The sequence below is a fragment of the Leucopleurus acutus genome (assembly GCF_964270905.1).
Source record: "Leucopleurus acutus genome assembly, chromosome: 20".
Classification (NCBI taxonomy): domain Eukaryota; kingdom Metazoa; phylum Chordata; class Mammalia; order Artiodactyla; family Delphinidae; genus Leucopleurus; species Leucopleurus acutus.
The window spans coordinates 43,252,542-43,277,707 of record NC_139162.1 but is presented as its reverse complement, the minus strand read 5'-3'; the positions used below and the strand labels follow the sequence as shown (position 1 = coordinate 43,277,707).

Genomic DNA, 25,166 nt, shown 5'->3' with positions numbered 1-25,166 from the left:
GGGGAGGAGGGGGGGCGCGGCCCCCCCGCTCCGGTTACCGCCGGGGGCCCAGCCCCGGAGTCCGGTGTCCGGGCATCCCCGCCGCCGCGCGGGCGGCGGCCGCTGCTCGGGCTGTTGCGCTGGCGCGCGCAGCCGAACACATTCGCCAGGTGCGCGGACCCCGGCCCCGCTCCGGCTCCGGCGCGCCTGGGCGCGGGCCGCGGTCTCCTGCGCACTGCAGCGGCGGCGGCTGCGGCCACGGGAGGGAGGAGGGAGAGGGAGAGGGAGAGGGAGGAGGGAGAGGGAGGGGGCGGGATGAATCACCGCGGGGGGAGGGCGCGGCTGCCCAGCCTTTGCCGCAGCGGCCCGGGAGTCGCCCGCTGCACCGGCCTCTCCCGGTGGCGCAGGGACCGCGGCTTCGGGCGTGGGGCGCGTGGTCTGGTTGTCCGACCGCTCCAGACTCCGGGGAGCCCCAGTGTTGGAGTCTGGGAGAGGTCACCCTCAGAGTTACAAGAGGGTTTGGAGAGCGGTTTGAGGGCAGAGCTTCGGACTTCAAATTATGGAGGTCATCCCCATGGGATCTCGAGGGGAACTTGGCTGGGACCTCCAAGTGACCTCCCCCTCAGACCCCTGGCACTCCGGCCTGGAGGTCACTGTGTGGGAACCCAAGTGGGCATGGGGGGGTGTCAGGCTAGGGCTACCCATAATACTCCAGACCCCTCTCAAGCAGGATGGGCACCCTGGATCCAAACCAGAAAGTCGGCTCTGGGGATTTGAGGCGCCATGTTTCTAGAGGAAGGCCCTTCAAGACCCCGCTACCCTCTTTTGTCTCTGACGTCATCTTCTACTCCCCTCTCCAGGCCGCTCCCCGCTGCTGTCCAGGTCCCTGCTGTCCCCAGTACACCAAGCGCATTCCCACCTCAGAGCCTTCACCCTTGCTCACCTCTGCTTGGGCCACTCTTCCCTTAGGTGACCAAGGGGCTCACTTCCTCTCCTCCGGCAGCTCTCGGCTCTAACGTCACCTTCATCTGGCCCTCTGTCCACTCAGGACCAACTGCCTCCGCAGTCCCTTACTTGACCTCCTTTACTAGTTTTGTTTTGTTTCTTTTTTACAGCAGTTGTCACTACCTGACATTATACTCTTCTTTATATAGTTTTTCTCCATTCACTGCTTGTCCCTCCAACCCTGGAAAACAAGCTCCCGCAGGGTGAGGACACCGTCCTGTGCACCACTGCGTCTCCAGCACCTTCCACTGTGCCTGTCACATTGCAAGTACTCAATACATATTCGTCAAATGAATAAATAACCGCCAAGCACAGAGCCCTTCTTGTATGGATTCACTTCTACCTCCCCAAACATTTACTGCACTTCCATTATTAATCTGCATTTTACAGACAGGGAAACTGAGGCTGAGAGAGGGCCACTCCCTTGCCTAGGGTCATGCAGCTGGTCTCAGGTGGGTCTGGAATCCTGCCAGGCGATGGCAGGGGGCTTGTCTGCTAAATGGAGAGGATGAGGGGCGAGGCTCCGTCAAGACCAGGGTGGGAGGCTTTTGGCTGAGGGCTGCTCCTCAGGTCCTAACCTCCAGTTCTGGGTGGGGTGAAGTTCCAGAATCTCCCCCCTGCAGCCTTGCCAGGTGAGAGGAACCAAGGGTGGGGCCGGCCCGGGGCAGAGGGAGAGGAAGCCAGGGACACCAAGCCAGGGACACCAGATACCTTTGTGATCTGGGCCTTTGTGCCAGCACCTCCTAGGCTGTGAAATTCCCCTGCAAAAAATAACTCTCTTGCTGTTCTGATCCCTCCCCTCTGATCGGGGGTGGCAGGCAGAAGCGCAGTGAGGACAGGCCGTAGGCACCAGGCAGGGGCACCTAGTGACAGCCCTACAAACTGATGTTGGCTGCGCACCTACTACGGGCTTGGGGCTGTTCTAAGCGCTTTACTAATATTAACTCATTTAATTCTTCCTACGAGATGGGTGTTACCATTATGCCCATTTTACAGGTGTGGGAAACTGAGGCTCAGGATGGGTAACTTGCCATGATCACATAGCTAGAGGTTAGAGGAGGCTGGCTCCGCCCTTTGTCACCTGTGGTCCATCCTGCCCCATGCAGCCCCTCCTCCAGTCCTCTGCCCCAAGCCATCAATTACGATTCTTACAGCCTGGCTGTGACTTGTCAAAGGTCTCTCTTTACCACCCCCCCTCACTCACTCTGGAACCAGAACAGGGTTTGAGTGAGACAAACCCAGGTTCTACCTGGACCGAGACCTTGCCTCTAGGCCCGTTTCCACATCGGTAAGATGGGGTCCAGATGGCCACAACCTGGACAGGCTGGTGTGGGGTCCTGAAGGGGGGCCCTTGTATCTAAATGTGGAGACACCAGGGGCTAGGCCATGCCTCCCAGGCATGTAACCGTTTGTTTGTCTCCATCTCTTGGAGTAACTGTGAGAATTAAATGAACATCAGACCGTGGCACAGAGCCTGGTACATACTAGGTCCCCACTCCATGACTCACTTTTTTCTCCCCTCAATTTTTCTGCCATAATAGTAACGTTTATTGAATACTTACTCCGTGCAGATCCTGTTATAAGTAGCCACCTTTATTAACTCCTTGAAACCTTATAAAGCGGTTCTCAAAGGGGGGGTCCCTGGCGCATCAGCGTCACCTGGGAACTTGCCGGAAGTGCAGGAGCTCAGCAGACTCGCCCCAGACGTGCTGAGTCGGAAACTGAGGGTGGGGTCTGGCATTCTGCTTTTTAAAGAGCCCTCCGGGAGAACGACTCGCTTCTGACAACCCTGGGAGACGGGTGCTATTCTTTTTTTTGCAGCACGGCATGCAGGACCTCAGTTCCCTGACCAGGGATCAAACCCACACCCCCTGCAGTGGAAGCGCAGAGTCCTGACCACTGGGCCGCCAGGGAAGTCCCCAACAGGTACTGTTCTTATGCTCACTGTACAGAAGAAGAAGCCGAAGCTCAGAGAGGTTGACCTGCTCCAGGTGACAGGCCCACTGAGTATCAGAGGTAGGACTGAACCAAGCCACCAGCCACCAGGCTGTCCTCACAGCCCCCGCACTGGAGCCTGATGGTGCAAAGCTTGTGAAAGATGCTCAGGAATTCCAGGTCGCGTCAGTGACTGTGGCCCCAGAAAAGGGATGGTACGCCCCTCCTACCACAGCGGGATCTGAGTGCGACAGGAGGCCCCCACCCACTCCCAGGGCCCCGCAGGCACAACCACAGCCATTTCCAACCCTTTATTGGGGCTCTGTCAGCCCCAAATAAATATAATACATTAAACCCAGAGCTGAGGGAATCGTGCACCCCGGGAGGTGCCCCCCATAACCCCAGCCGAGCACAATAAGTTAGTGGGGGGCCTGCCGAAGGCCGGGCCAGTGCCCTGGCGGGGCAGGCGATGGCAGCTGGACTCACACGCTGGTCTAAAGTGCATCTCGGTTCTGTGGTCCCCATGTCTGCGTGGCCCCTGGCCGGGCCACTGGGAGGGGTGGGCGGGAGGTTCCCGGCGCTCACACCGAGCCAGCAGTGGCCACCGAGCCTCTGTGTCCATCTGTCCATTTGGGGAGATGGCCGAGTGGCCAGATATCCTCAGGAGAAGCTGTCGTCGGACCGTGGCTGGGAGTCGAAGGGAGGGTCTGAGATGGTGATGCCTTGATGCAGCTTCTCCAGCGAGAACTTCATCTGGGGGAAGAGGTGGGCAGGGTGGGGGATGAGTGCTGGGAGGGGCGATGCATCCCCCAACATGCCGCAGCTGAGGAACTGGGGAAGGTCCAGAGAGGCCAAGGTCAGCCTGTGCCTCTGCACCCCAGCCATTCTGCACCCAGTTTTACTTCTCATAGGCAGCAGGTGGAAGGGGCCCAGGTGGCCTGGGTTCAAGTCCTGGCTCTGCTACTTACTGGGTAACCTTGGGCAAGTCCCTTAACTGTCCCAGGTCCCTCAGCTGAAACGTGGGTCAGTAACATACCTGCTTCACAGGATTAATTCAGGGATCTGACGGGTGGACGCCTAGGACCTGGCACACAGGAGGTGCTGGGTACACGTTAGCTATTCTTACTCCCTGCCGTGCGACCTTGGGAATGCCTCTACCTCAACGTTCCTGTCTATTAGATGGGGGGTAACAAGAGCACCCCCCTCGGAGGCTGGCCATGAGAAACAGATCAGTTGGTCATTTTAGCTCTTAGAACAGCCCGGCTCAATTGGCGTCTGCTGTTAGTATTAATTTGTGCAGTCCACCCCATGCCCTTGGCAGTTTGAGAGGAAAATCATCAGAATTGAACTGAGGATGGGAAGGCCCTGGCCTCCCGCTCTCTGAGCGACGGGACCCCAGCCTCAATGATCCCTTCTCCCCTGTCCTGCACAGCCCTTTCCTGCGTGAGCATCTCCCTCTGAGCATGATTTCAGGGTGCAACAAGGCCCCTAAAGGCGAGCCTCAGCATTCCAGTCCATAGTGACCAGGAATGATTTTCACCATCACTGGCACCCAGCCAACGCCAGATGCTCCCCAGCGCCCGGCGTCTGTGCTGACGCCTCCCCCCAAACAGTGAATGCAGGTGAGGTGTTTGCATGAGCTGGGCCCTACTCAGATGCTAACTCCTTTAATCCTCACAGCAGCCTTTGAGGTAACATCCATTATCATCCCGTTTACAGAGGAGGAAGCCAAGGCCCCAGTGGTGAAGTCACCTGCACGAGGTCACAGGTCAGAATTTGAACCTGGCCGTCTGAACAGATGCTGCAAGCCAATTACAGTGGTTGTCTGGGGCAACCCCTTCTGGAGATGAGAGCCCAATAACCTTCGGAGAACCTCTTTCCCACCCTCACGTGACCCCTTCGTCACCTCATAGGCGGGGAGGGGTTCAGTGACCAAGCCTTATCCCTGGCCACTATGACTGGTTCAGGGATGGGAATGTGACCTTTGGATGTTACCCTGGAACTGTAGGTACCATATTGGTCATCCTAGGATGCCCCAAACAAAGGCAACCCTGGGGGTGGGCAGAGTCAAGACCTGGTAAGAGAGACTGATTCTTACTACTATTGAGTGGCTGGATCGAGCCATGCCTGAAGTCAGACATCCCTGGACTTTTTTCCCAGGATGAGAACCAATAAGTTCTTTCTTCCATCCCACTGATTTTTCCAGCAACCCTGGGAGGTAGGGACTATGAATGGCTTTCTCATGTAACAGAGAAGGAAAGTGAGGCCCAGATGCACACGCCGCATCTTGGGATCTGAATGCAGGATCCCGGAGCCCAGAGCCGCACCTCGTCCAGGAGCTCCACAGAAGCCCGCAGGATCTGCCTCCACTTGTGCACCTCGACGCTGTGGAACTGCTTCTGCAGGGCCAGGATCTCCGCCCACTCCGTGGCCGTCTGGGGGAACTTGCTGTGGGGGATACAGGGCCTGAGTGGGATCTGGGCCTCCCCCAACCTCCCCAAGCTCCCAGCTCCCTGGGGCTACCCACTCACCCCTTGGCCAGGGCCAGACTGTGCCAGGACTCGAAAGTGTGGGCTGTCCTCTCCAGGGACCAGAGGCGGTAAAAGAGGAGGACGTTGAGGGCAATGAGGACGATGAGGCTGGGGGGAGGGGTCAGAGGTCAGAGGTCAGGAGTCAGGGTACCAACGTTCCCACAAGTGGGGGGTCACCCACGTGACCACACCTTGAAGGGGTGCCAAGATTAGCCCTCTTTTCAGAGAAGGAAACTAAGACTCAGACAGGGTGAGTGACACGCCTAGGGTCACACAGTCCATAAGCAGCAAAGTCGGGGTTCAAACCCAGGCCTGTCTGATGCCCGAGCCCTCAACTGCTACTCCGGGCCACCTCGCTGGGGGAGCTGGGGCATGGAGTGAGGACAAGGGGCTGAAGCTGAGGGTGAGACACAGGTGAGGGGAGGTCAGGACGCAGGACCCTACCTCACACAGATCCTGAGGAGGCACAGAGGGGGAGACAAAGAGATGAGAGCCGCCCAGCCGGTCCCGGCCACCCCCCGACCCCGGCAGCCCTGAGCTGAGCGCACCGCACAGCACCTCACTGGACTGCTGTTATTGGCAAACTGAGGCCCAGAGAGGCTGAACGTGTGGCCGATCTCTCACTGCCCAGGGTCTGCGGGGAGCATGGATCTCATCTCCATTTCCTCAGAGCGCCGTGCCCCTAGCCCCGGCCTCTGTGCATGTCGGTCTCCCCGCCTAATCCCCGTGGGGTCTCAGCTCAGAGTCCTCTGCTTTCCTGGGAAGCCTTCCCTGACGGCCTACCTGTCCAGCCTGGAGGAAGCCTTCACTGGCCTCCGAAGGCTTCCCTGTCCCCTCCGCCCATGTTTCCTCCATCACCACCCCATCCCTCTGGTCTGGTGCCAGGTCTGTCTCCCCCCAGGGCTGCTGGTCGCTACTGTGTCCCTCGCATCACACAGCTCAGGGCTGGGCACAGAAAACCTGAATGAAGTGTGACATTGCTCCTTTTGCACACCTCTCCTGGTTCACCCAATTCCGGCTCCCTCGGGGGCCTGCTCCTCCAGCCCTGGGGGCGCGGTCAGGCCCCTCTGACCCCCGCCAGAGCCTCGAGGCTTCCCTCTCCCTGCAGGGATGACCTCGCCATGCAGACTGAGCAGTACACCATGTGAGGAGCCCTGCTGGGCGCATCTCAAACGTCACCTCCTTTAATCCTTGCTATGGGGTGGGGAGCCCGTGCTCTCACGTAAGCAGAGACCCAGAGAGGCCAAGCACTTGCCCAAGCTCACACAGCCAGGGTGCAGATCCAGGCCTGCCTGACCCCCGAGCCCGGCCCCCTTACTCACACAATGCTGATGAGAAACAGGGCGCTGGGGATGCCTGCCCCGGGGCCCTGGTCCACGGACGGTTCTGCGAAGCGGGAGCTGAGGGAGCCTGCAGGGGAGCAACTCGGAGTCAGACAGACTCATCCCCACCCAGATGGACGGGCTCACCCCACCCCGACCCCCAGCTCCTCCCCCGCCCCCCCGACCCCAGGCCTGACGGAACTCACCTGAGGGGTGCATGCCAACCCGGGCGCAGGGGTCAGGGTCCGGGTGCTGCGGCCCGTCACCGTGGCCCCTCCAGCTCAGGGGCCGCTTCCGCCTGCGCAGGCCGGACAGCAGCCCGCGTGCATCCTTCCCGCCTTCCTCCAGAGACAGCTTCTCGGCCTTGGCGAGCTCTCGCTCTGCAGACACGAGAGAGGACCCTGCATGTCTGCACCCGGCCCGGCCCCGACCCTGTCTGTGGCCCTGGCCGGACCCTGTCCCCTACCCAGGTGGTGGAAGTACTCTTCGATGCCGCTCCACGAGTTCTTCTCGATGAGCGACTTCACAAGGCTCCAGGGCTGCTTCCGATAGCGGATCTCGGAGGACACTCTGGGGTCGGGAAAGGGGTGAGGGGGTCAGGTCTGACTCCAGCCTTGCTGCCCCATTCCCGGGGGCAGCCTTCCCTCCCCTGATTCAGAGAGGGCCCCTTGTCACCCACAGACAAAACAGACACCCCCCAAGGGTTCCCTGTGATCCCCACTCACCACCCCACTCAGCCCGCAGCCCCTTCTCTGTCCACACCCACTACCTGGGCAGTCTCCCGCCTTTCGGCGCTGCCCCAGCACTGCCCACCCAGACTGCCATCCTAGCCTACACCTCACCCTCGAACCCCTTCCATCTTGCTGCTGCGTCCAACTCCACACGGGCTTCTGAGACACATCTCAGCAAGTCCCAAGCTGAGCTCCGATCTTCCCCCAAACCTGCCCCTCCCCACCTTCCCCTCCCGGTCAATGGCGGCTCCATCCTTCTGGTGGCTCAGGCCAAACACCTCGGGGTGTTCCTGACTTCTGCTCGCCTGCCACGGGGGCAACCAACATTCTGCAGCTGACTCGGGGTGGGGAGACTGGGGCAGGGGCCCTGGGACCATCAGGGGTCAGGTGGAGGGACCGGGCCACTGCTCACCGGAGGCGGGCCTTGTTCCGGGCGAGGCCCAGGATGCAGTAGCGGTGGGCAGTGTAGAAGTAGTCTTGGTAAGGGATGCCCTGCGTCAGCACCTCTGAGTCCACCACACACCCGCCTGCCTGCGGGCCGTGCCGGAAGAGCGTCTGCGGGGCCAGGGGAGGAACAGGGAGTCAGCGCCATGCCCCCCACCCTGGCCCCCGGCCACCCCACCCGCTGGCCACCCTGCCTGGCACACCTGTGTCTCCACCACAGAGGCGCTCTTGGGCCCCAGCGGGTTGCTGATGGGAATGGTGTAGGTCAGCACTCGGCGCTGGCGGCACTCGCTGTCCCCGCTCCAGGGGCTCAAGGTCACGTCTGGAGGATGGAGGGGCAGAATGAAGACACCACTCTCCAGTCCTTTGCCCACAGGCTGTAGGAGACTCAGCCTTTCTGGAAGGTTCCAGTTCTCTGGGGACTTGCCCCCAAACCTGCGCCTCCTCCCTGCCCCCACCCCGGTGTCTGCCCCACCTTCCCTCTGGACGCCCAAAACTTCAGACGTTGATGATCCTCAGAGCTGGGACCGCTCTCGTGCCTACACTTCTCAGCCCTCCTGGGCCACCTCCTCTCCTTACCAGTCCTGGCTTCTCCCCTGAGCCTCAGACCTAGGGTCCTGCCACCTCTTGAACACCTTCCCCTGGAAGTCCCCAGGGCCCCTCACACCCACTGGCCTCCGCATCTCCTCAAACACATCCCTCCTCGCCCCACTGTCCTCCAGGCTTCCTGCAGAGCCCTGAGCCTCGTCCTGGACACTCCCTCCCCGTCTATTCACTGACCGCCTGAGCACTGTCCTAGTTCAGCCCATCCTTGTCTGTCCAGGTCCCCTCTTCAGCCTCCCCCTGAGATCCTGGCCTCCGTCTCTACCCCTGGTCCAGCGGTAGCTTCTTAAAGCCAAGCCTGACCCTGTCCCTTATCTGTCTACAACACTCCATGGCTCCCCAGTACTGCCAGACAGAGTCTGAGCTCCTCAGTCTGATGTGCCAGTCTCTCCAGGATATAAGCATAGTTTTGGGGGACTCGAGTGCCCCCAACACAAGGCATAGTCTTACTCATTCTGCAGGGGATTCTACGTGGTTCATTTTCATCAATACAGAAAAAAGAAACAGAGAAAACTACCGTCTGAGTAGGCCCTCCCCAACTTGAATCTCTTTTGCAGCCTCCCGAGCTCCCTGCTAGTCCCCTGGTCAGCCCTTCTGCCTCTGCTGGTGCTGTGGCTTCCCCTCTCCACACCTGGCCACAGGGGCCCAGCCGCAGGGGGCTTCTCCCAGTGCCAGCCTCCAGCCTCAGGATCTTTGCAGGTACCCTGCTGGCCTCCTGGACTCCTCTCTCCCACCTCCTCCACTTTCCCTAAGAAAGTTCCTCCTTCAGGCCTTCGTTTCAACGCCACATCCTTCCAGCAGCCTTTCCTAACACCCCCAGACCACAGCCATCTCTCTGACATACACGCTTATCTGCCTGAGTATCTGTTTACTGCTGTTCTCACTAGATTCTGGAATTCATCTGTCCTGGTCTCTGCACGGGCCTGACAGAGTGCTCATTAACTCGTATTTATTAAATGCTTACTGTCTGCTACTGTTCTAGGCACTTGTCTAGTATTAACTCATTTAGTTCTCCTGATACCCTGACAAGGCAGGTAACTAGTATCACACCCGCATCACACAGAAGAAACCGAGGCACAGAGAGGGTCCGCACCTGGCCCAAGGCCACTCAGCTGGTAAGAGGCGGAGCCCCTCTGGCCTCACAGATGCTGCTTTTAACTCCCCAGCCTGCCACACCTGATCTGCACAGCGGTGCCTGCCTGTCTCCTGGTCTGCCCCTCCTCACCCCCTCCCGTGTACCTTGGTCACCTCGGCCCCTGACCTGTGAACTTGCACTGCTGCAAGAAGCCCTGCAGGAAGGGCGAGTCTGAGAAGAGCATCTGCTGGAGCCGCTCGGCACCCACGTGGAAGACGGAGTTGATGAGGAGACGACCGGAGAGGTCGGGAAGGAGGGCCGCCAGGTCGGCTGGGCGACAGAGAAGGACAGGGGATGAGGCTGCCTGCGTTCCTCAGTTTCCCTCTGAGTGACCGCTCCTCCCCACTCCCAGGCCTTGTGGGGTGCCTGGGCAGCCCCGTCCTCCTGGACCAGAGCGGACACAGACACGGAGCTACTCAGCCCCCTCCACCACAGGATGGCTTGAGGGTGGGCGTGTGCCCCAAGCCCAGACAATCAGAGCTACCACCATGGGTTCAAGGCAGAGCACACACCTAGGCTCACGCACCTGCAGTCCCAGTGATGACAGGGGTGGGCCTGCCCGTTAGCCTGAGCTTTCGGCCCCAGTGACTGGTTCAGGGGTGGGTGGATGGGGGTGTGTGTGTGTCCCAAGCCAGGCCATCAGCCACAGTGAGGGGCTCAGGGCTGGGCTTGCTGTCCAGTCAGAGCCAACCCTAGAGCTTTTGGTGCAGCCACTGGGAGAACCATGCTTTCTCTCTGCTAGGCTTGTCTGGGGCAGGCCTGGGGCTCTTTCTGCCACAAGAGTAGAAGCTATCTGAGAATAAAGTTGGCACGGAGAAAATGGAAATGATGATGATGATGATGATATAATAACAGCCAACACTTACTAACTGGCCCAAACACTTTACCTGTATTAAGACACTTAATTCTCTCAATGACAACACTATGAAGTGGGTAGTGTTATCGCTAACCCCAGGTGAGGAAAATTTTCAGATGAGGAAAATGAGGCCCAGAGAGGTTGAATAATTTGCCCAAGTCACACAGCTAGGAAGCAGCGCGGCCAGGATTTGAGCCCCAGCCATCTGGCTTCAGAGCCTATACTCCTATCCACCCTGCTAAGCTGCCTGCAAGCAGAGCTAAATACAGACAGCTTTCTAACACCACCATTTAAACGCCTTATCTTAGCTGCCTACTCCGTGGACTTTTCTGTCCCACGAGCCAGCGAATCCCTCGGTGCAGCCCCTGTGAGTGAGGTTTGTCACGTGTACCCAAAGCAAACGAATTGGCCACCTGCCCTGCCTCACCTTCCTCCCCCGTGGACGAGGAGGAGTTACTCGTGTCTGTCAACAGCTCCTCACTGGGCAGCAGATCCAAGGGGCCCAGGGAGGCGGGCCCGTCAGGGGGGGCGGGCTCTGAGCTCGCGGGTTCGGCCACCGGGGTCACTGTCTGGCTGGAGGAGGCGTCTGGCTGGCTGTCTGTCTGCTCCTCCTTGTCTTCCTCTGCCTGCAGAGAAAAGCTTAATCCAGCCTTGTCCCAGCCTAAGGGCCCCTTGTGTACCCACATCCACCAGAAGGCTTCGAGACTGTAGGAGAACCAGTGCCGGGGAGGTCATGTGTAACTCTTCGCTGAGCTACGGGGGGCCCTGGGGCCACCCAGACGAGGACTCCTCTCAGCCTCTCAGCCAGGCCTGTCCTGGATGCCTGGGCCATGAGCCTTCTTATGCCTGTCCTGTCCATGCCTTATCTGTTTGTATCCGACCTCATCCAGCCAGCCAGCCCTCTATCGGCTCTTCTGTCTCTCCCGCTTCCCATCTATCTACCTGCCCCATCTTTGCCTGTCTCTCTCTTTCCCTACCTGTGCCTAGTCTCCTTGCCCATCTTCCCAGCTCCATCCCATCCCTCCATCCATCCCCTCACTTACCCCTCCATCTACCTCTTCTCTGTCCATTCCCCCCCGTCCCCCCTCAATCTGTCAGTCTGTCCCTCTCTCTCCCCGGCACCACCCAGCACCCTCCTCGCTCCTCCACGCGCCCGCTCACCCCGTGGTCTGCGTCACTGCTGGCCCGGGAAAGGCTGGGGGTGATGCGGCCACGGCGCGAACCTGCCGGGCTTGGCTCCTGGCTGTGGTCGGCTGCCCCTGAGGAGGTGATGTCGCTCAGGGCGATTACATCTCCCACTTCCTTGGGGCTCCTACAGAGAAAGAGAGGGAGTAAGATCGCTGCATCTTTGAGACACCCACACCCACTCCTGGTCTCCCAGACTTTGTACCCCCGCCTCAGTCCACCCAGGACTCCAGGAGCTCTGCACACAGCCCCTGCTGCCTCCTCCCGACCCCCGGAACCAGCCTCCAGCTACCGTCTCACCCTAGACCATTCAGCTGCAAGGGGCAGACGTAGTCTTCATCCTCGCTGGTGAGGCCCAGCTCCGAGCCGTAGCACTGATGCACCAGGTGCCAGAGCTCTCGGGGACTCAGCGTCTGGGCAGGCAGGACGGTAGGTTGGCCTCCACCTTATCAGGGCCAGAGAGCCCTTCCACCCGCGCCCGCCAGCCCTCAGCCTCAGCAGTTCCCCTGGTGTCCACAAGGGGGAGCATGACCTCCCATCCCAGACCTCTCCCAATCGCACTCCGCACGCCATCGCATAGGAGCCAGCGTGCTCAGGAATTCTCCCTTAGGTCCTCACAATACTTCCACAGCTACAGGTTAAAGTTCCCAGTTTTACAGAGAATATGAGGCCCAGGGTGGAGAACTCGTGCTTGAGGTCAACTCTGGGGTTCAAACCCAGCCAGACTCCAGAGCCAGTGCTCCCACCTGCCATGCTGTCCTGCCCCCAACTACTTTCCCAGGTGTCCTCAGAAGCTACCCATGGCTGGAGTGGCTGGATGACGCTGATGAGATCTAATAGTAGTAATAGTAGCAGTACCAGCAGCTGACATCCACTGAGTTGTTACCATGTGCCAGGCATTCTTCTAGCCCTTTATGCATGCTAACTCAACAAGTCTTCAAAACCATTCTGCAAAGTAGATGCTAACATTGTCATCATTTTAAGATACTGACGCTGAGCCACAGAGGTGGGTGATGTCATCCAATTAGGAAGTGGCTGTGTTGAGATGTGATCCCAGGGGGCTGGTCTAGCCCTGGAGCTAACCACTGGACTGCACTGCCTCCCACAAGCTGACATTTCCAAGCTCTGTTCTAGGCCCAGCTCGGGTGCTGTGAAGGAGGGACGGTCCACATCTGACCAATGGGGTTCAGTGACTCGCACTCGGTGACGGGGCTGAACTCCATCCCCAACAGTCTGGCTGCCCTTGTCCTCCCTGGAGGCTTTGACACTGCACTGTCCCTCCCTCGGGCTCCTGCTCCAGTGCTCTCGCCCCTGAGGATGGCCATAGCTGGAGCTGCCCCTGAAGACAGGAAGTGAGTTCAGCCCTGCTGGAGGAGTGGGTTGGGGCCTTCTGAGGTGCTACAAGCCAGCAGTAGCAGCCACTGTGTGATGCCTACCTGACATCTATCCACCATCCCTTCCTGCCAGCAGAACCCTGATTTGTTTGGGGTGAAAATCTTCCCCAGCCCCAGGGAATTATAACTCGCTTATATCAACTCACTTTTCCTTTGCCACATACCCAGCTTCCTGTGCAACCAAGGGTGATCATGTGACCAAGTCTTAGCCAAAGAAATACAAGGAAAAGTCTGCTAAAGGAGGCTTTCCCTTCCTGATCAAGGAATGCCCACTTTCCATCCATCCCTTTCTTCTTTCATGTTTGGGACACTTAACTGAGGGCATGACATCTGGAGCTGTAGCAGCCACCTGCAACCATGAGGCAACAAGCATGTGGACAAAACATCAATATGCAGAAGGATGATGGTGTGGAATGATGGACAAGAGCTTGGGTCCTGGATGACATAGGGAGCCCTCAAATCTACCCTGGATTGCCTGCCTCCAGACCTCTTGTTACATGGGCATCAGTGCGATTAAGTGGACTCCAGAGCCTGACTGTAATGGGTCAGAATCCCAGCTCTGCCACAGAAAAGCCTATGTGCCCATGGGCAAGGCTTTCCCTCTGTGCTTCACTGGTGAAATAAAGATACTAACCACACTGCCTTGAAGGGTGGCTGTGATGATTAAATAAGTTAATTCATGGAGAGCTCAGAACAGTCCCTTGCACCCAATAGCTCTGTTAAGTGTTAGCTATTATTATTATCATCTGAAGTAATTCAGTGTCTGTCTGTTTAAACCATTGTCTGGTTGGGTTTTCAGCTACTTGCAGCTGAATGCATGCCACATAAACTCATGCAACCACAGTGGGCATTCCAGGAGAGCCCACTCAGGGCTGGCCCATAACAGACTATCAGAATGTGAGAAGTAAATGTCTGAAATCCCTTACTCAAAATCTTTGGGGTAAGACTTGATTCAAAATTAAGAAATTTGGGGATTTAAGAAAGATAATACACTGCCTATACTATAATACAGCACTAAAAATATCTATATTATATTTAGGATCCAGTAAGTACAGTGTATACCAGAGGTTCTCAAAGCGTGGTCCAAGGATTTCTGGGCATCCCCTGGACGCTTTTAGGGAATCCATGAGGGCAAAATCATTTTCATAAGTATGGTAAGTGTTACTAGTAGTATATCACTTGCCTTTTTCACTTTTATTCTCTCATGAGTGTACAGCGGAGTTTTCCAGAGACTATGTGACCTTATCATTGTTCTGGTGGCTAATGTAATGTGTGTTTGTGTATCTTGTGTTTAAAAATTTCCCAGTTTCAGGACTTCCCTGGTGGTCCAGTGGTTAAGACTCTGTGCTTCCACTGCAGGGGGGCGCGGGTTCGATCCCTGGTTGGGGAACTAAGATGCCACATGCCACGCAGCGAGGCCAAGAAATTAAAGAAATAAAAAACACACTGAAAAACTTACTCTCTGTGGGAGGCCTTCCCACTGACCCACTGCACCACTACCTCTCCCAAACCTGCCCTTCTTCTGTTCCTTTCTCAAACTCTGAACACTTTAAAAAAATTTTTCCCAGTTTCAATTTCTAATACAGTATATATTGATAGATATACTCCACTTAAACAGAAGCCCTTTGGAGTCTATAATTATTTTAAAGAGTGCAAAGGATTCCTGAAACTACAGAGTTTGAGAATCACTGGTATATTCTGTACTGGATACTATAATATTATACTGAGTCACAACTATATTTAAGATTTACCCCAGTCATTCACATTATTATTTTTTGGTCCTCAAACATATGAAAAGTCCCATTAGTTGAGATAAATACAGACCTGTGTTATACAAGAAGCACACGTGGTGTTTTAAGTTTAATTAAAACTGAAATTAAATTAAAAATGCAGATCCTCAGTCACACTAGCCACGTTTCAAGAGTTCAACAGGCAAGTGTGGCCAGTGGCTACCATACCGACAGCACAGCACAAAACTCTGTTAGACAGTGCTGATAGGGACTGTAAACCATGTCAGCTCAAGTCAGGTTTTGCTTTACCAAAAACCTCCCCGTCTTCGGAGCATTTTTGATTTGCAGGTGTTGACTAAGCGGTTGTGAGTATGCATTTCTCATGGGCAGGGTGTGGCACCGGAGCCCGTGGCGGCCCCCTGTGGGGGCCTATGGAAGAGCTGCAGGCACATTGGGTCTGGTGCCCATGGAGAAGAGCTGGAGGGGTCCTCCAGTTCCCCGAGTCCTGGCATCTCTGGCTCCATGGTCCCCCCACTCCAGCCCTCCCCCAGCCCCCCTGCCCAGGATTCGCCCAGGCCCACCTTTTCAAGCAGTGCGTTCTGCCAGAGGCGGAAGATGAGGAGGAAGCAGCGATCTCGGGCCCCAAAGGAAGTGAAGAAATGCTGCAGAAGAGAGAGGTGCGTGAGCCCTGGGGGAGAGACAAGGCTGGAGGCAGGAGGAAGCTCCACCCGCTGCACCCTGTTCCCGGCTCTCCATGCTGATGTATGTAATCATTCATCCCTTCACTCATTCCACAGAATATCTGTCCTGTGCCCAGCCCAGCACTGGATGACCCTGGAGTCACCACGATGTGGAGATGGCCCCCGGCCCCGGCCCCAGGGCTCACAGTCCAGAGCTCACAGCCCAAACTGGCTGGGCTGCTTGGGGGAAGCCCAAGGCACATTCCCAGTCTCCTATGCCCACAGTGGGTGGCCAACGGATCCCCTTTTGGCCAAGAAAACACAAAGGGAAGTCTGCTTGAAGTCTTCCCGCCCCATTTCCTTCTCCAGTCCCGTCTGGGCCACTGGTGTGAGGCAGCCCTCTTGGATGGACCCTGAGGCAACAATCATGATACATGGAGCATCAGGGAAGGCTTCCCGGTGGAGGAGGCCTCTGAGCTGATAGAATTTTTCTGTTAATACTATCCCTGAACAGCTGTGTCAGGGGACAGACTGCAGGGCCTGAGACAGGAGCAGGTGCAGGAGTCCGGGTCAGAGACTACAGGAGCCCATCCTGGGGCCGGGAGAATAAAGAGAAAGGGAAGATGAGAGAAGCTGGGTGCTGAGTCAACAGGGCTCTGGGTGGTGGGGAGGAGAGAGGAGCTGGTGAAGATCGGGGACCCCGGGGCTCCTGTCTGCTGGTCCTCTCGCTAACCTTCTCATTCTCCGTGCAGATCTGGATGGCGTTGGGGATCAACTTGGCCGTCTTTTCCTTCTTCAGACACGTCACTTCCTTCAACTGGATGGAAATCTGAGGACAAAAGACAAGTCAGAAGGGGCCAGGGCCCTGCCCGCCCTGGGGCCCCTCCTCGTCCCAGGCCGGTCAGCTCACTGTCGTCTCCCAGCGGAAGATGTTGCTGTAGAAGCAGATCCAGTTCTCGGAGAGATAGAGGCGGCCCTGGAGGAGGATCTCGCGCTGCAAGGCACAGGAGTAATCTGAGGCGGCCGAGGGGAGAGACGGGCAGACACCCGAGTCACACGGCTGTCCTGGCCGCTGGGCCGGCACATGCGGCAGGGTCAGGAGGGCAGAGCCGGGAGCCCCGGGTCTGGCTGGCAGGGACTCACCCACAATGAGGCGTTCGGCTTCAGGGAGCTTGCTGAACAGTTTACGGAAGTCCTCATTCCGCTGCTTGTACGTGGGGCTCAGCATCTGGGGGAAGTCTGGGAGGTGAGAACCGGGCCAGGGGGCCGCACCCCTAATTCTGTCCCCCAAAGCTCCCAGCACCCCTCAGTCTCCTCAGCCTGGGAGGAGCCTCTCTGAGGCTTCAGTGTCTAGCTCACCTCTGGCTCCTACTGCCTGTTAACACAAGAGTAACCATAACGAGAGCCATTTACTGATTGCTGCCTAAGCCAGGTCCTGTACCACGTACCCACCAGTATCACTGACTCTCAGTGAATGTTCCCTTCAGTCTAGTAAGGTCAGAACTGTTTCTCAAGGAGAGAGAAACCCAGAGAGGTTAAGCAACTCACTCAAGGTCACAGAGCATGTAAGTAGCAGCATAGGATGTGACCCCCAGGTCTGCTGACCCCAGCACCCACTCTGTGACTACTGCAGCCAGGGGCCCCTGGTTCAGCACCTGTCCCCCTCCCTCTCATCCTTCCAGCAAGGCCCCCTGCCCCGATACTTACACTGTACCAGCTCTGCATCTTCTGTAAGAGAAAGGAATGGAGTCAGAATGAGCCTCGGGATGCCCCTGCCCTCCCCCAACTCCCCCCATCCCTCCCCCCACCCCACCTGGGCTTGCAGCAACTGACCTTGCTGTTGCGGATGAAGTTCCGGCTGCCCAGGCTCTGGGTGCCGGGTGCCCCAGGCACCCCACCCTTCTCTGAGGAGCTATCTGACCCCTTCTCCACCATGGTACCCGCTTCCGGCTCAGGTGGGGGTCGGCTTGGCGGCAAGAGCTGAAGCCGCTTACGGAGAGATGGGGAGCTGCTTGGCGTGCTCCGGCCAGAGTGCGGGGTGGTGCTGGGGGAACAGGAAGAGGGGCATTGTGGGGAAAAACAGGCTGGGGTGGGGGGACAGGCCGGCGTGGGGGGGACAGGCCAGCGTGGGGGGAGCCCACCCATCAGCCCATTGATCCCCACCTACCCACCCTGCTCCACTTCCTAGCCATGTGACCCAGAGCAGGCCCCCTAGCTCCCCAGGCCTCGGTCAGTTCATCTGTAATCCAAGGGTGAGAAATGCATGTCCTCTTCTAGTTGTCTGGAGGGTTAAACAAATCAGTACACGTAAAGGGCTTCTAACAGAGCCTGGCACATAGTGAGCTCTCAGTAATGCCTGCCGGTCTTAAAATTAACTTATTAATTAATTCATACAATAAATATTTATTGAACAACCACTTTCCACTCAGTGGCTTGAGCTAAAAACCTAAGCGCCTTCTTCTTTCCTACTCACCCCTCATTTTTACTCTATTAGCAAGTCCCACATGGTCCAGCTCTAAAATCTATCTCCATTATTTCTATTTGGCCCACCTCCCCCTGCTGCAGCGGCCTGGCCCAGCCTCCATGCTCCCCGCTCCTGGACATCGCAGTAGCCTCCTCGCTGCTCAGGTCAGGGACCTCCTGGCTTAGTCCTCTCCCCCTGCATTCGACTCCAGGTGAAGGCAAGGTCCTTACCGCCTCTGCTCAGGGGCCAGTTCTCCAAGATACCTTCCCTCGCCCCTCCATGTAAACCACATCCCCTCTCCCGAGCCCCTCCCTCTTCTCTCTCCCCCACGCGTGTCAAATCCTCCCACACCAGGAGGTGCACTTCACAGGGGAAGGGGGTTTTGTTCCCAGCTGCACCCCATTGCCTAGAATGAGGCCTGGCGCACAGCAGGTGCTCCGCAAGCTTTTGCCCCTGTAGACTGAATGAGTGATTGACACCCCCCCACGCCCCCCACCCTCCAAACTTGGATTCCACCAAGGGTACCACTGGCCCAACCCTCCGCAGGCTGAGGCTGCTGCAGACCTCAGCTGGACCACTTCCCTGTGACCTTGGGCAAGTGCCTGAACCTTTCTGTGCCTCAGTTTCTTCTTGAGTATAATGGGGATGACAGCGGTATCCACCTCCCAGGGTTGTCTGGAGGACATACATACACAGAGCCCACCATCTGGAAGGTGCTCGGGCTGAGTAGGGACTGTCAGGCTGAGATGGAACACGCGGCCCTGCCGCCACCCCAGAGCACTTGCTGCCGAGGTGCCACGCTGACCCCTGCACAAACACCTCAGCCTGGTATTTGGAGCCCAAACGGACGCCAGCCCCAGTCAGTCACCCCTAAGTGCACACGGAGCACCCGCCCTGCACCGGGCACTGGGGACACAGAAATGGGCAAGACAGACCCAACAGCTGCCCGCAGGGACCTGACATTCTGATGGGGGAACAGAGACGATCAGTAAGAGATCATGTAAATAAGGATGATGATCTCAGACACTGGTCAGTGCTGTGAGGCAGCGCTGCGCACAGGGGCAGCGCCAGCAGTGCCTGGAAGCTGTCAGAAATGCAGTCTGGAACCTACCGCAGACCTCCTGAATCAGGAAGTGTGGGTGGGGCCCAGGAGACTCTAATGCATGTTCAAGTTTGAGGACCACGGAGATAAGCAGGGCTGAGTGGGTTGGTGTGCAGGGACCACTTGAGCTAGGGGCAGGAACAGTGACTTCCGGCACAGGACTGAGTTTGGCAGGTCTGAGGAGGAGCGAGGTTGCCAGCGGGGCTGGGGAAGGAGGACAGGAGGCCACAGGCCCACCTGCAGGCCCTCTGGGCCCTGAGCAGGTGTTCGGGCTTCACCCTGACGGCCCTGGTGAGCTCGGGAAGGGTTTAAAGGAGGGGTGACCACATTCCTCCCCTGCCTCATCTTCCTGCCTCTCTAGCCCGAAATGCAGACCCCCCCTCCACCTATCCTACTCTCCTGCAGCCTCAGGTCTAGGGAAGGCGCCTGCAGACAAGTCCGACACACACAGACAGGGCCCAGCCTGCGCCCCCAGATCTCGCTCCTTGGCAGGACAAAGAGGAAGTGCTCAAGCCTGACAGCCCGGAGGCTGCCCAACCAGGCAGGCTGCAGCAGAGGGAAGGGAGGAGCCCGACACGGTGACATGGCTCAGGGACTTGGAAGAGAATGGGGTTTTGTCACTGCAGACACCTCACCTCCGGTTTCCCGGGCCTAAAGAGGCCAACAACTCCCTCCGGTCAGAGAGGGGCAGAGGCCTACACAGGTGTGCACAAAAGGGAACCTCGACGTGGCTCACACACAGCCACTGTCACAGGCAAACTGCAGTTCCCCACAGTTGTAAGAAGTCTCCCCTACCCCTCACCCCCCATACACCCTGCAGTAGTATCACAGGTATATTACAGTCACACACAAAGCCACAGAGTCTCAGCACAATCACACACAAGGACGCCACAGCCGCACACAAAGTCCCAGAAGTTACACACACATGCACGTGCATGCATGCACAACACACACGCAGCTGCAGAGGGTCACAGAAACAGAACACCATGCAAAGTCCCAGGTACATTCACACATACGGGCACGAGAAAGTTTCAGAGGAGACTTGAAAGCAAGTAACATTCCCACAGTTACAGAGAGAGCCACACAGTGAAAGAACAGTCACAGGGGACCCCGGCTAACACGTGCACAACCCAGGTAAATGAAGCCTAGGGTCAGCTCAGCTCTCATGGCATTCCCCATCTGGAGGGGAAGCCACAGCAAAGACCTGCTCTTACGTGGCAAGGGATGGACATGTCAGCTGCTGTCGCTGACTGACAAGAGAGCCCTGACACACAGCCATGAAGGACTTGGGAAAAATGCAGCCCCGGGAGGTCGTGGACACATCTCGACAACACAGTGGCCAGGTACTGAAATCATGCATGGGACATGCTTTATAAACTGTAACAGCGGAACAGCATCAGTTACGATTATTGCTCCGGAGAGCCAAGGGTACAGCCAAGGTCTCAGGAGGGAGGGTCCCGGGCTCACCGTGAGCCACAAGGGGTCTCTCTCTCACTCACACAAAGCCCCAGAGGGTCCCAGCTGCTCACATGGAAGCCCAGGCACGTACAACAATGTCATGAAGCGACACACACAGGAACTTTCACACAAAGATGGAACCAGAAATAGATAAAAAGGTACAACCCCAGAGCGTTTCAGTCATACTCAACGACCCCAGACACACAATAATGTCACACATGGACACACACAGGTGACTTACATTTGCACACAGAGCTAACAGGTTCAGAGGCAAATTATAAGCACACAGAGGCAAAGGGTCATAGCAGCAAACAAAGAGCCCCTGACACATGCACACACACACACTACAAAGTCACAACTGAACACACAGGCAGCTTACAGTGACACTTGGAACCACAGATGGTATCCCAGATAAATTCACACACACACGCACACAGCCAAGGAGGATCACAGCTGCCTGCACACTAGGAGACTTAGACACATGTACACACTCCAAAGTCACAATCAGACATGCATAGGTCTGACGGGATGAGATACATTACACACACACAACCACGGAAGGTCACAGCCACTCACACAAAGCCCCAGACCCACACTACAGTCACAATCAGACACACGCAGGGAGCTTACAGAAACACATGGAGCCACAGATGGAATTCGAGGTAAATCACACACACAGAGCCAAAGAGGATCACAGCTGCCTGCACACTAGGAACACAAACACGCATACACGCTTCCAAGACACCTACAACGCAAAATCTAAAATACTCTGGGCCCAGACAGAGAGTAGGTCAACTCCGTGCCCACGACCCCAGAGGATCTCACGCACGCGGTCGGCCGGCCAGCCACGCAACAGCCCCCATCCGAGCAGCCCCGGGCCCAGCAACAGATCACAACGGCGGGAGGGGGCCCAGACCGGGAGAGGCTGCTCCCGGGCTTGCCCCGGGCTCCGGGACCTGGGGGCCCGGCCGGAGGGGGCTCGTCTGCGTCCTGCCTCGACCGCAGGCCCGAAGACCTGGGTCAGCCTCGCGCACACCCCTCGCCTCCCAGGCAGAGGCGAAGGAGGCCCGGGCGCTCCCGGAAGGCCGGGTCCCCCAGCCAAAGCCCCGCCAAGCCAACGAACCGGCCCCGGGGGCCTCCCCGCCGTCAGGGCCCATCCCCGAGCGCACCCATGGGCCCCCAACGCCTCCCTCCCCTCCCCCTGGCCGGCCCCCGGTGCACAAGCTCCCGGACCTCGGCCGCTGCCGCGCCACCCCTAGCCGAGCCCGCGGAGCCCCCTTCCCCCCGACCTCCTCCCGAACCTCCCCCGCCCCCGCCGCGGTCCTCACTCGAACATGGATGCGGAGCGGTGGGCGCGCCCAGCCGCAGGGCAGGGCCGGGCCCGGCTGAGCGTCCCCGCTGGGCAGCCGCCTCGCCTTCTTCGGCCGCCGCCCGCACCCGACCCCGCCGCCCGCAGCCCGCCGCCCGCACAAAAGGCCGGGGCCGCGGGAGGCAGCCGCAGCGTCAGCTCCCCCTTCCTGCCCCCGCCCCGTCGCGTCACAGCACCGCCCCCCGCCCGCGGGAGGGAGGGGGGAGGGGAGGGACCGGCCGAGGCGGGGAGGGGCGGCGGGGCCTAGATGGAGAGAGTCAGATACCTGGAGGGAGAAAGGGGCCGCAGGGAGGCGGGAGAGCAGGAGGTGAGAGCGAGAGGGAGACCCACGGGGGGCTGGCCAAGGCGAGGGAGGGACGGCGGGGACAGAGCGAGGCCACTGGGAGAGAGACGCGAGGGGGAGAATTAGAGAGGGAGGGACGGGGCGCTGGGGCAGGAAGAGCGAGACAGAGATGGAGAGGGGCGGCTGGGACGCCAGAGCACGGAGAGAGCAAGAGAAACAGACAGAGGCTCTAAGGAGAGAGACAGAGAAGTGGACCGGGGAGGGGGAAAGACAGGAGAAAAACACAGACTTGATTAAAACACGACACCGCCATGGCAGCTAGAGGCTTGGGCGCAGGCCCGACCCGCTCCCCTGGTAGCGGGAAAGGGGTCCTCGGCTCCAGTGAGGCCCCAGGCTGGGGGCTCTCGGCACCCCCCCACACCCGGGGCGGAACCTGAGAGGCGGGGTGGAGCTGGGGGTGGGATGGAGATTCGGGGAAACGGAGGGGTTGCGGCTGTGGGTACGCAGCTGGCGGGAAGCGGGTGGGGCCCTAGGCCGCCTCCCTCTCCGCATCTCTGAACCCCCGCTGTCGGCCCCCGAAGGGCCCAGCGCCTTGGTTTCTGGGGACCCCTCTTGGTCCCAGCCCGCGTCAGCCAGCCCGAGTTAGAATCCAGCCTCCCTGGCGCTTATCTAACTTCAAGCAAGTCACCTAGTCCTGGGGATCCCCCTAACTCTGTGGTCAGGACTTTCCCACAGGACAGTGGCGGGGTGGGGGGTGGAGGGACTGCCCTTTTACAGAAGGGGAAGCCTGGCCTCAAAGATGGGAAGTGCCTCGCCGAGGTCACTGTTGTTGGACGCAACCCTCCCGTGACGCCATAACCTGCGCCTGTCTCTGCAGCGGCTGCCTGAGTTATCGGCTGCCTGAGTCTGTCGGTGTCCTGGACCCCTTGTCCGAGAACAGACATGGGAGTCCCACCTCGCAGCTCCTGGCCACGGGCGCCCCAGCACAGAGACTTGCTCCCCGCTCCTCTAGGACAGGCTGTTCCTAGCTGTTGAAAAAAACTCCATTCCCATGGCTCTCCCACCCTACACCCCCTCCCTCCAAAAAAACCCACTGTCTTCTCCATTTTGGTGGATGGTAGGCCCCAAACTTCAGCTTTTCTTGACCCTCTCTTTCCCTCACATGCACATCCAGTCTCTCAGCAGACCCTGTGGGCTCCACCCACAAAGTCTATCCAGAATCTAAACTCGGCTCCTCCACTGACCCCACCCAGGCCCAGCCTCCATCCTCCCTCCTGGACCATCACACAGCCTCCTCCCTGGTCTCCCTGCTCCCATCCCGCCCCTACAGTCTGCTCCCCACACACAGCCGGAGGGAGCCTGTGAACTGGTGTCAGGTCAGGGCCCTCGGGGCTTGGAGCCCTCCTGGAGCCCCACCTCTCAGTCCCGCTGAAAGCGAAGTCCTCCCCTTGTTGCCTAAGACTCCAGTCTTACTTCTCCTCTGGCTCCCCCTTGCTCACAGCCTCTAGCTACCCAGCCTCCCTGCTGTTCCTCTTAACTCCCCAGACACATTCCTAACCCCAGGCCTTTGCACTTGCTTTGCCTCTGCAGGGAAGCTCTTCCCCCCTTCTTCCCGTGACTGCCTCTCAAGGTCAGATCTCAGGGTCAGATCTCAGCCAGGCCTTCCCTCCACCACCTCCCTTTGTCTCACTGTTCTCTTTCTTTGTATTTCTCTTTGCCTGTTTCTTCTTTTGAAATACTTAAAAATTTTTAATTAGGGAATATTTATTTCAAACAGGAAAAATGCAAGAGTCATCCTGGTCCCTACCAAGCATATATGACATCAATAGATGTGGACATTTTGCCATTTTTGCTTCAGATCCTTTTTCCTTAAGAAATAAATGATTACAGTTACAGTTACCAACTCCCCATCCCTCGTTTTTCTGTTCCTGCCCCCCAAGGTACCCCCTGCCCTGAAGTTGGTGTGTGTTCTTTCTGTACATTTTTTTATCCTTTTTCTGCATCAAGATGCATCCACTAACAATATATCCTATTATTCAATGTCTTCTAAAAAGATACACAATTAGGCTCCTACTGTATCATTTTGCAACCGTCATTGTTTCTGAGACTTCTCCACGTTGATACACAGAGCCCTACTTCATAAACTTTAACTCTTATCGAATGTTCATTGTTGGAAGAAACCACAATGGACATTTCTATTCAAGGCCAATGTAGTTCTTTCCTCTTTCCTCCTATAGCCTTGAACCTCCCTGTTCCTGTCTCCTTGTGCCAGAGGTAGTGTTTCTATGCAGAAGTTTTGTTTAAACTTTTTTTTTTCCCCAAGAGTTTCAGCAGGAAATACCTTTTACATTGGTTTCCAAGTACACACTTAAAAATACGGTCAGCCCTCTGTATCTGCAAATTCCACATCTGTGGATTCAACCAATCAAGGGTCGAAAAAAAATTTTTTTAATTCCAGGAGGGGTACGCTTGAAACTAACACAACATTGTGAATTAACTACACTTCAATTTTTTTTAATTGGTACATAATATATTAGTTTCAGGTGTACAAAATAATAATTTAATATTTGTATAAAAAATTGGGGGGCTGGGGAGGGATAAATTAGGAGTTGGGATTAATACTATATATAAAATAGATAAACAGCAAAGACCTACTGTATACCACAGGGAACAATATTCAATATCTTGTAATAACCTGTAATGGAAAAGAATCTGAAAAAGAATAGATATATGTGTGTATGTATAACTGAATCACATTGCTGTACACCTAAAACTAACACAACATTGTAAATCAACTATACTTCAATAAAAAAAAAAATTCCAGGAAGCAAAACTTGAATTTGCCGCCTGGCAACTATTTACACAGTATTTGCAACCATTTACATAGCATTTACACTGCATTAGGTTTTATAAGTAATCAAGAGGTAATTTAAAGTATACAGGAGAATGTGAGTAGGTAA

General features: G+C 57.1%; 1 protein-coding gene and 1 long non-coding RNA gene across 3 annotated transcripts in view; one reads left to right on the top strand and one right to left on the bottom strand.

Moving 5' to 3' along the window:
* The window catches only part of LOC309977173, a 336,876-nt gene that overhangs the window by 150,874 nt on the left and 160,836 nt on the right, over window positions 1-25,166 (top strand). The gene's annotated exons all lie outside the window — the stretch shown is intronic.
* On the bottom strand, window positions 3,222-22,008 carry GRAMD1A (GRAM domain containing 1A). 2 transcript variants are annotated; one of them, XM_082862174.1, is made up of 19 exons: window positions 21,883-22,008; window positions 17,364-17,574; window positions 17,238-17,258; window positions 16,674-16,758; window positions 16,441-16,544; window positions 16,264-16,359; window positions 15,432-15,512; window positions 12,027-12,139; window positions 11,703-11,853; window positions 10,969-11,167; window positions 9,812-9,955; window positions 8,151-8,269; window positions 7,916-8,058; window positions 7,239-7,342; window positions 6,979-7,152; window positions 6,773-6,860; window positions 5,451-5,558; window positions 5,247-5,367; window positions 3,222-3,672 (listed from the first exon to the last, which is right to left on the bottom strand). In XM_082862174.1, the coding sequence occupies exons 1-19, from the start codon at window positions 21,888-21,890 to the stop codon at window positions 3,580-3,582; spliced, it is 2,163 nt and encodes a 720-aa protein (XP_082718300.1). In that variant the 5' UTR covers window positions 21,891-22,008; the 3' UTR covers window positions 3,222-3,579. The 2 variants fall into 2 exon arrangements, with proteins under 2 accessions (XP_082718300.1, XP_082718301.1); XM_082862175.1 differs by lacking the exon at window positions 9,812-9,955.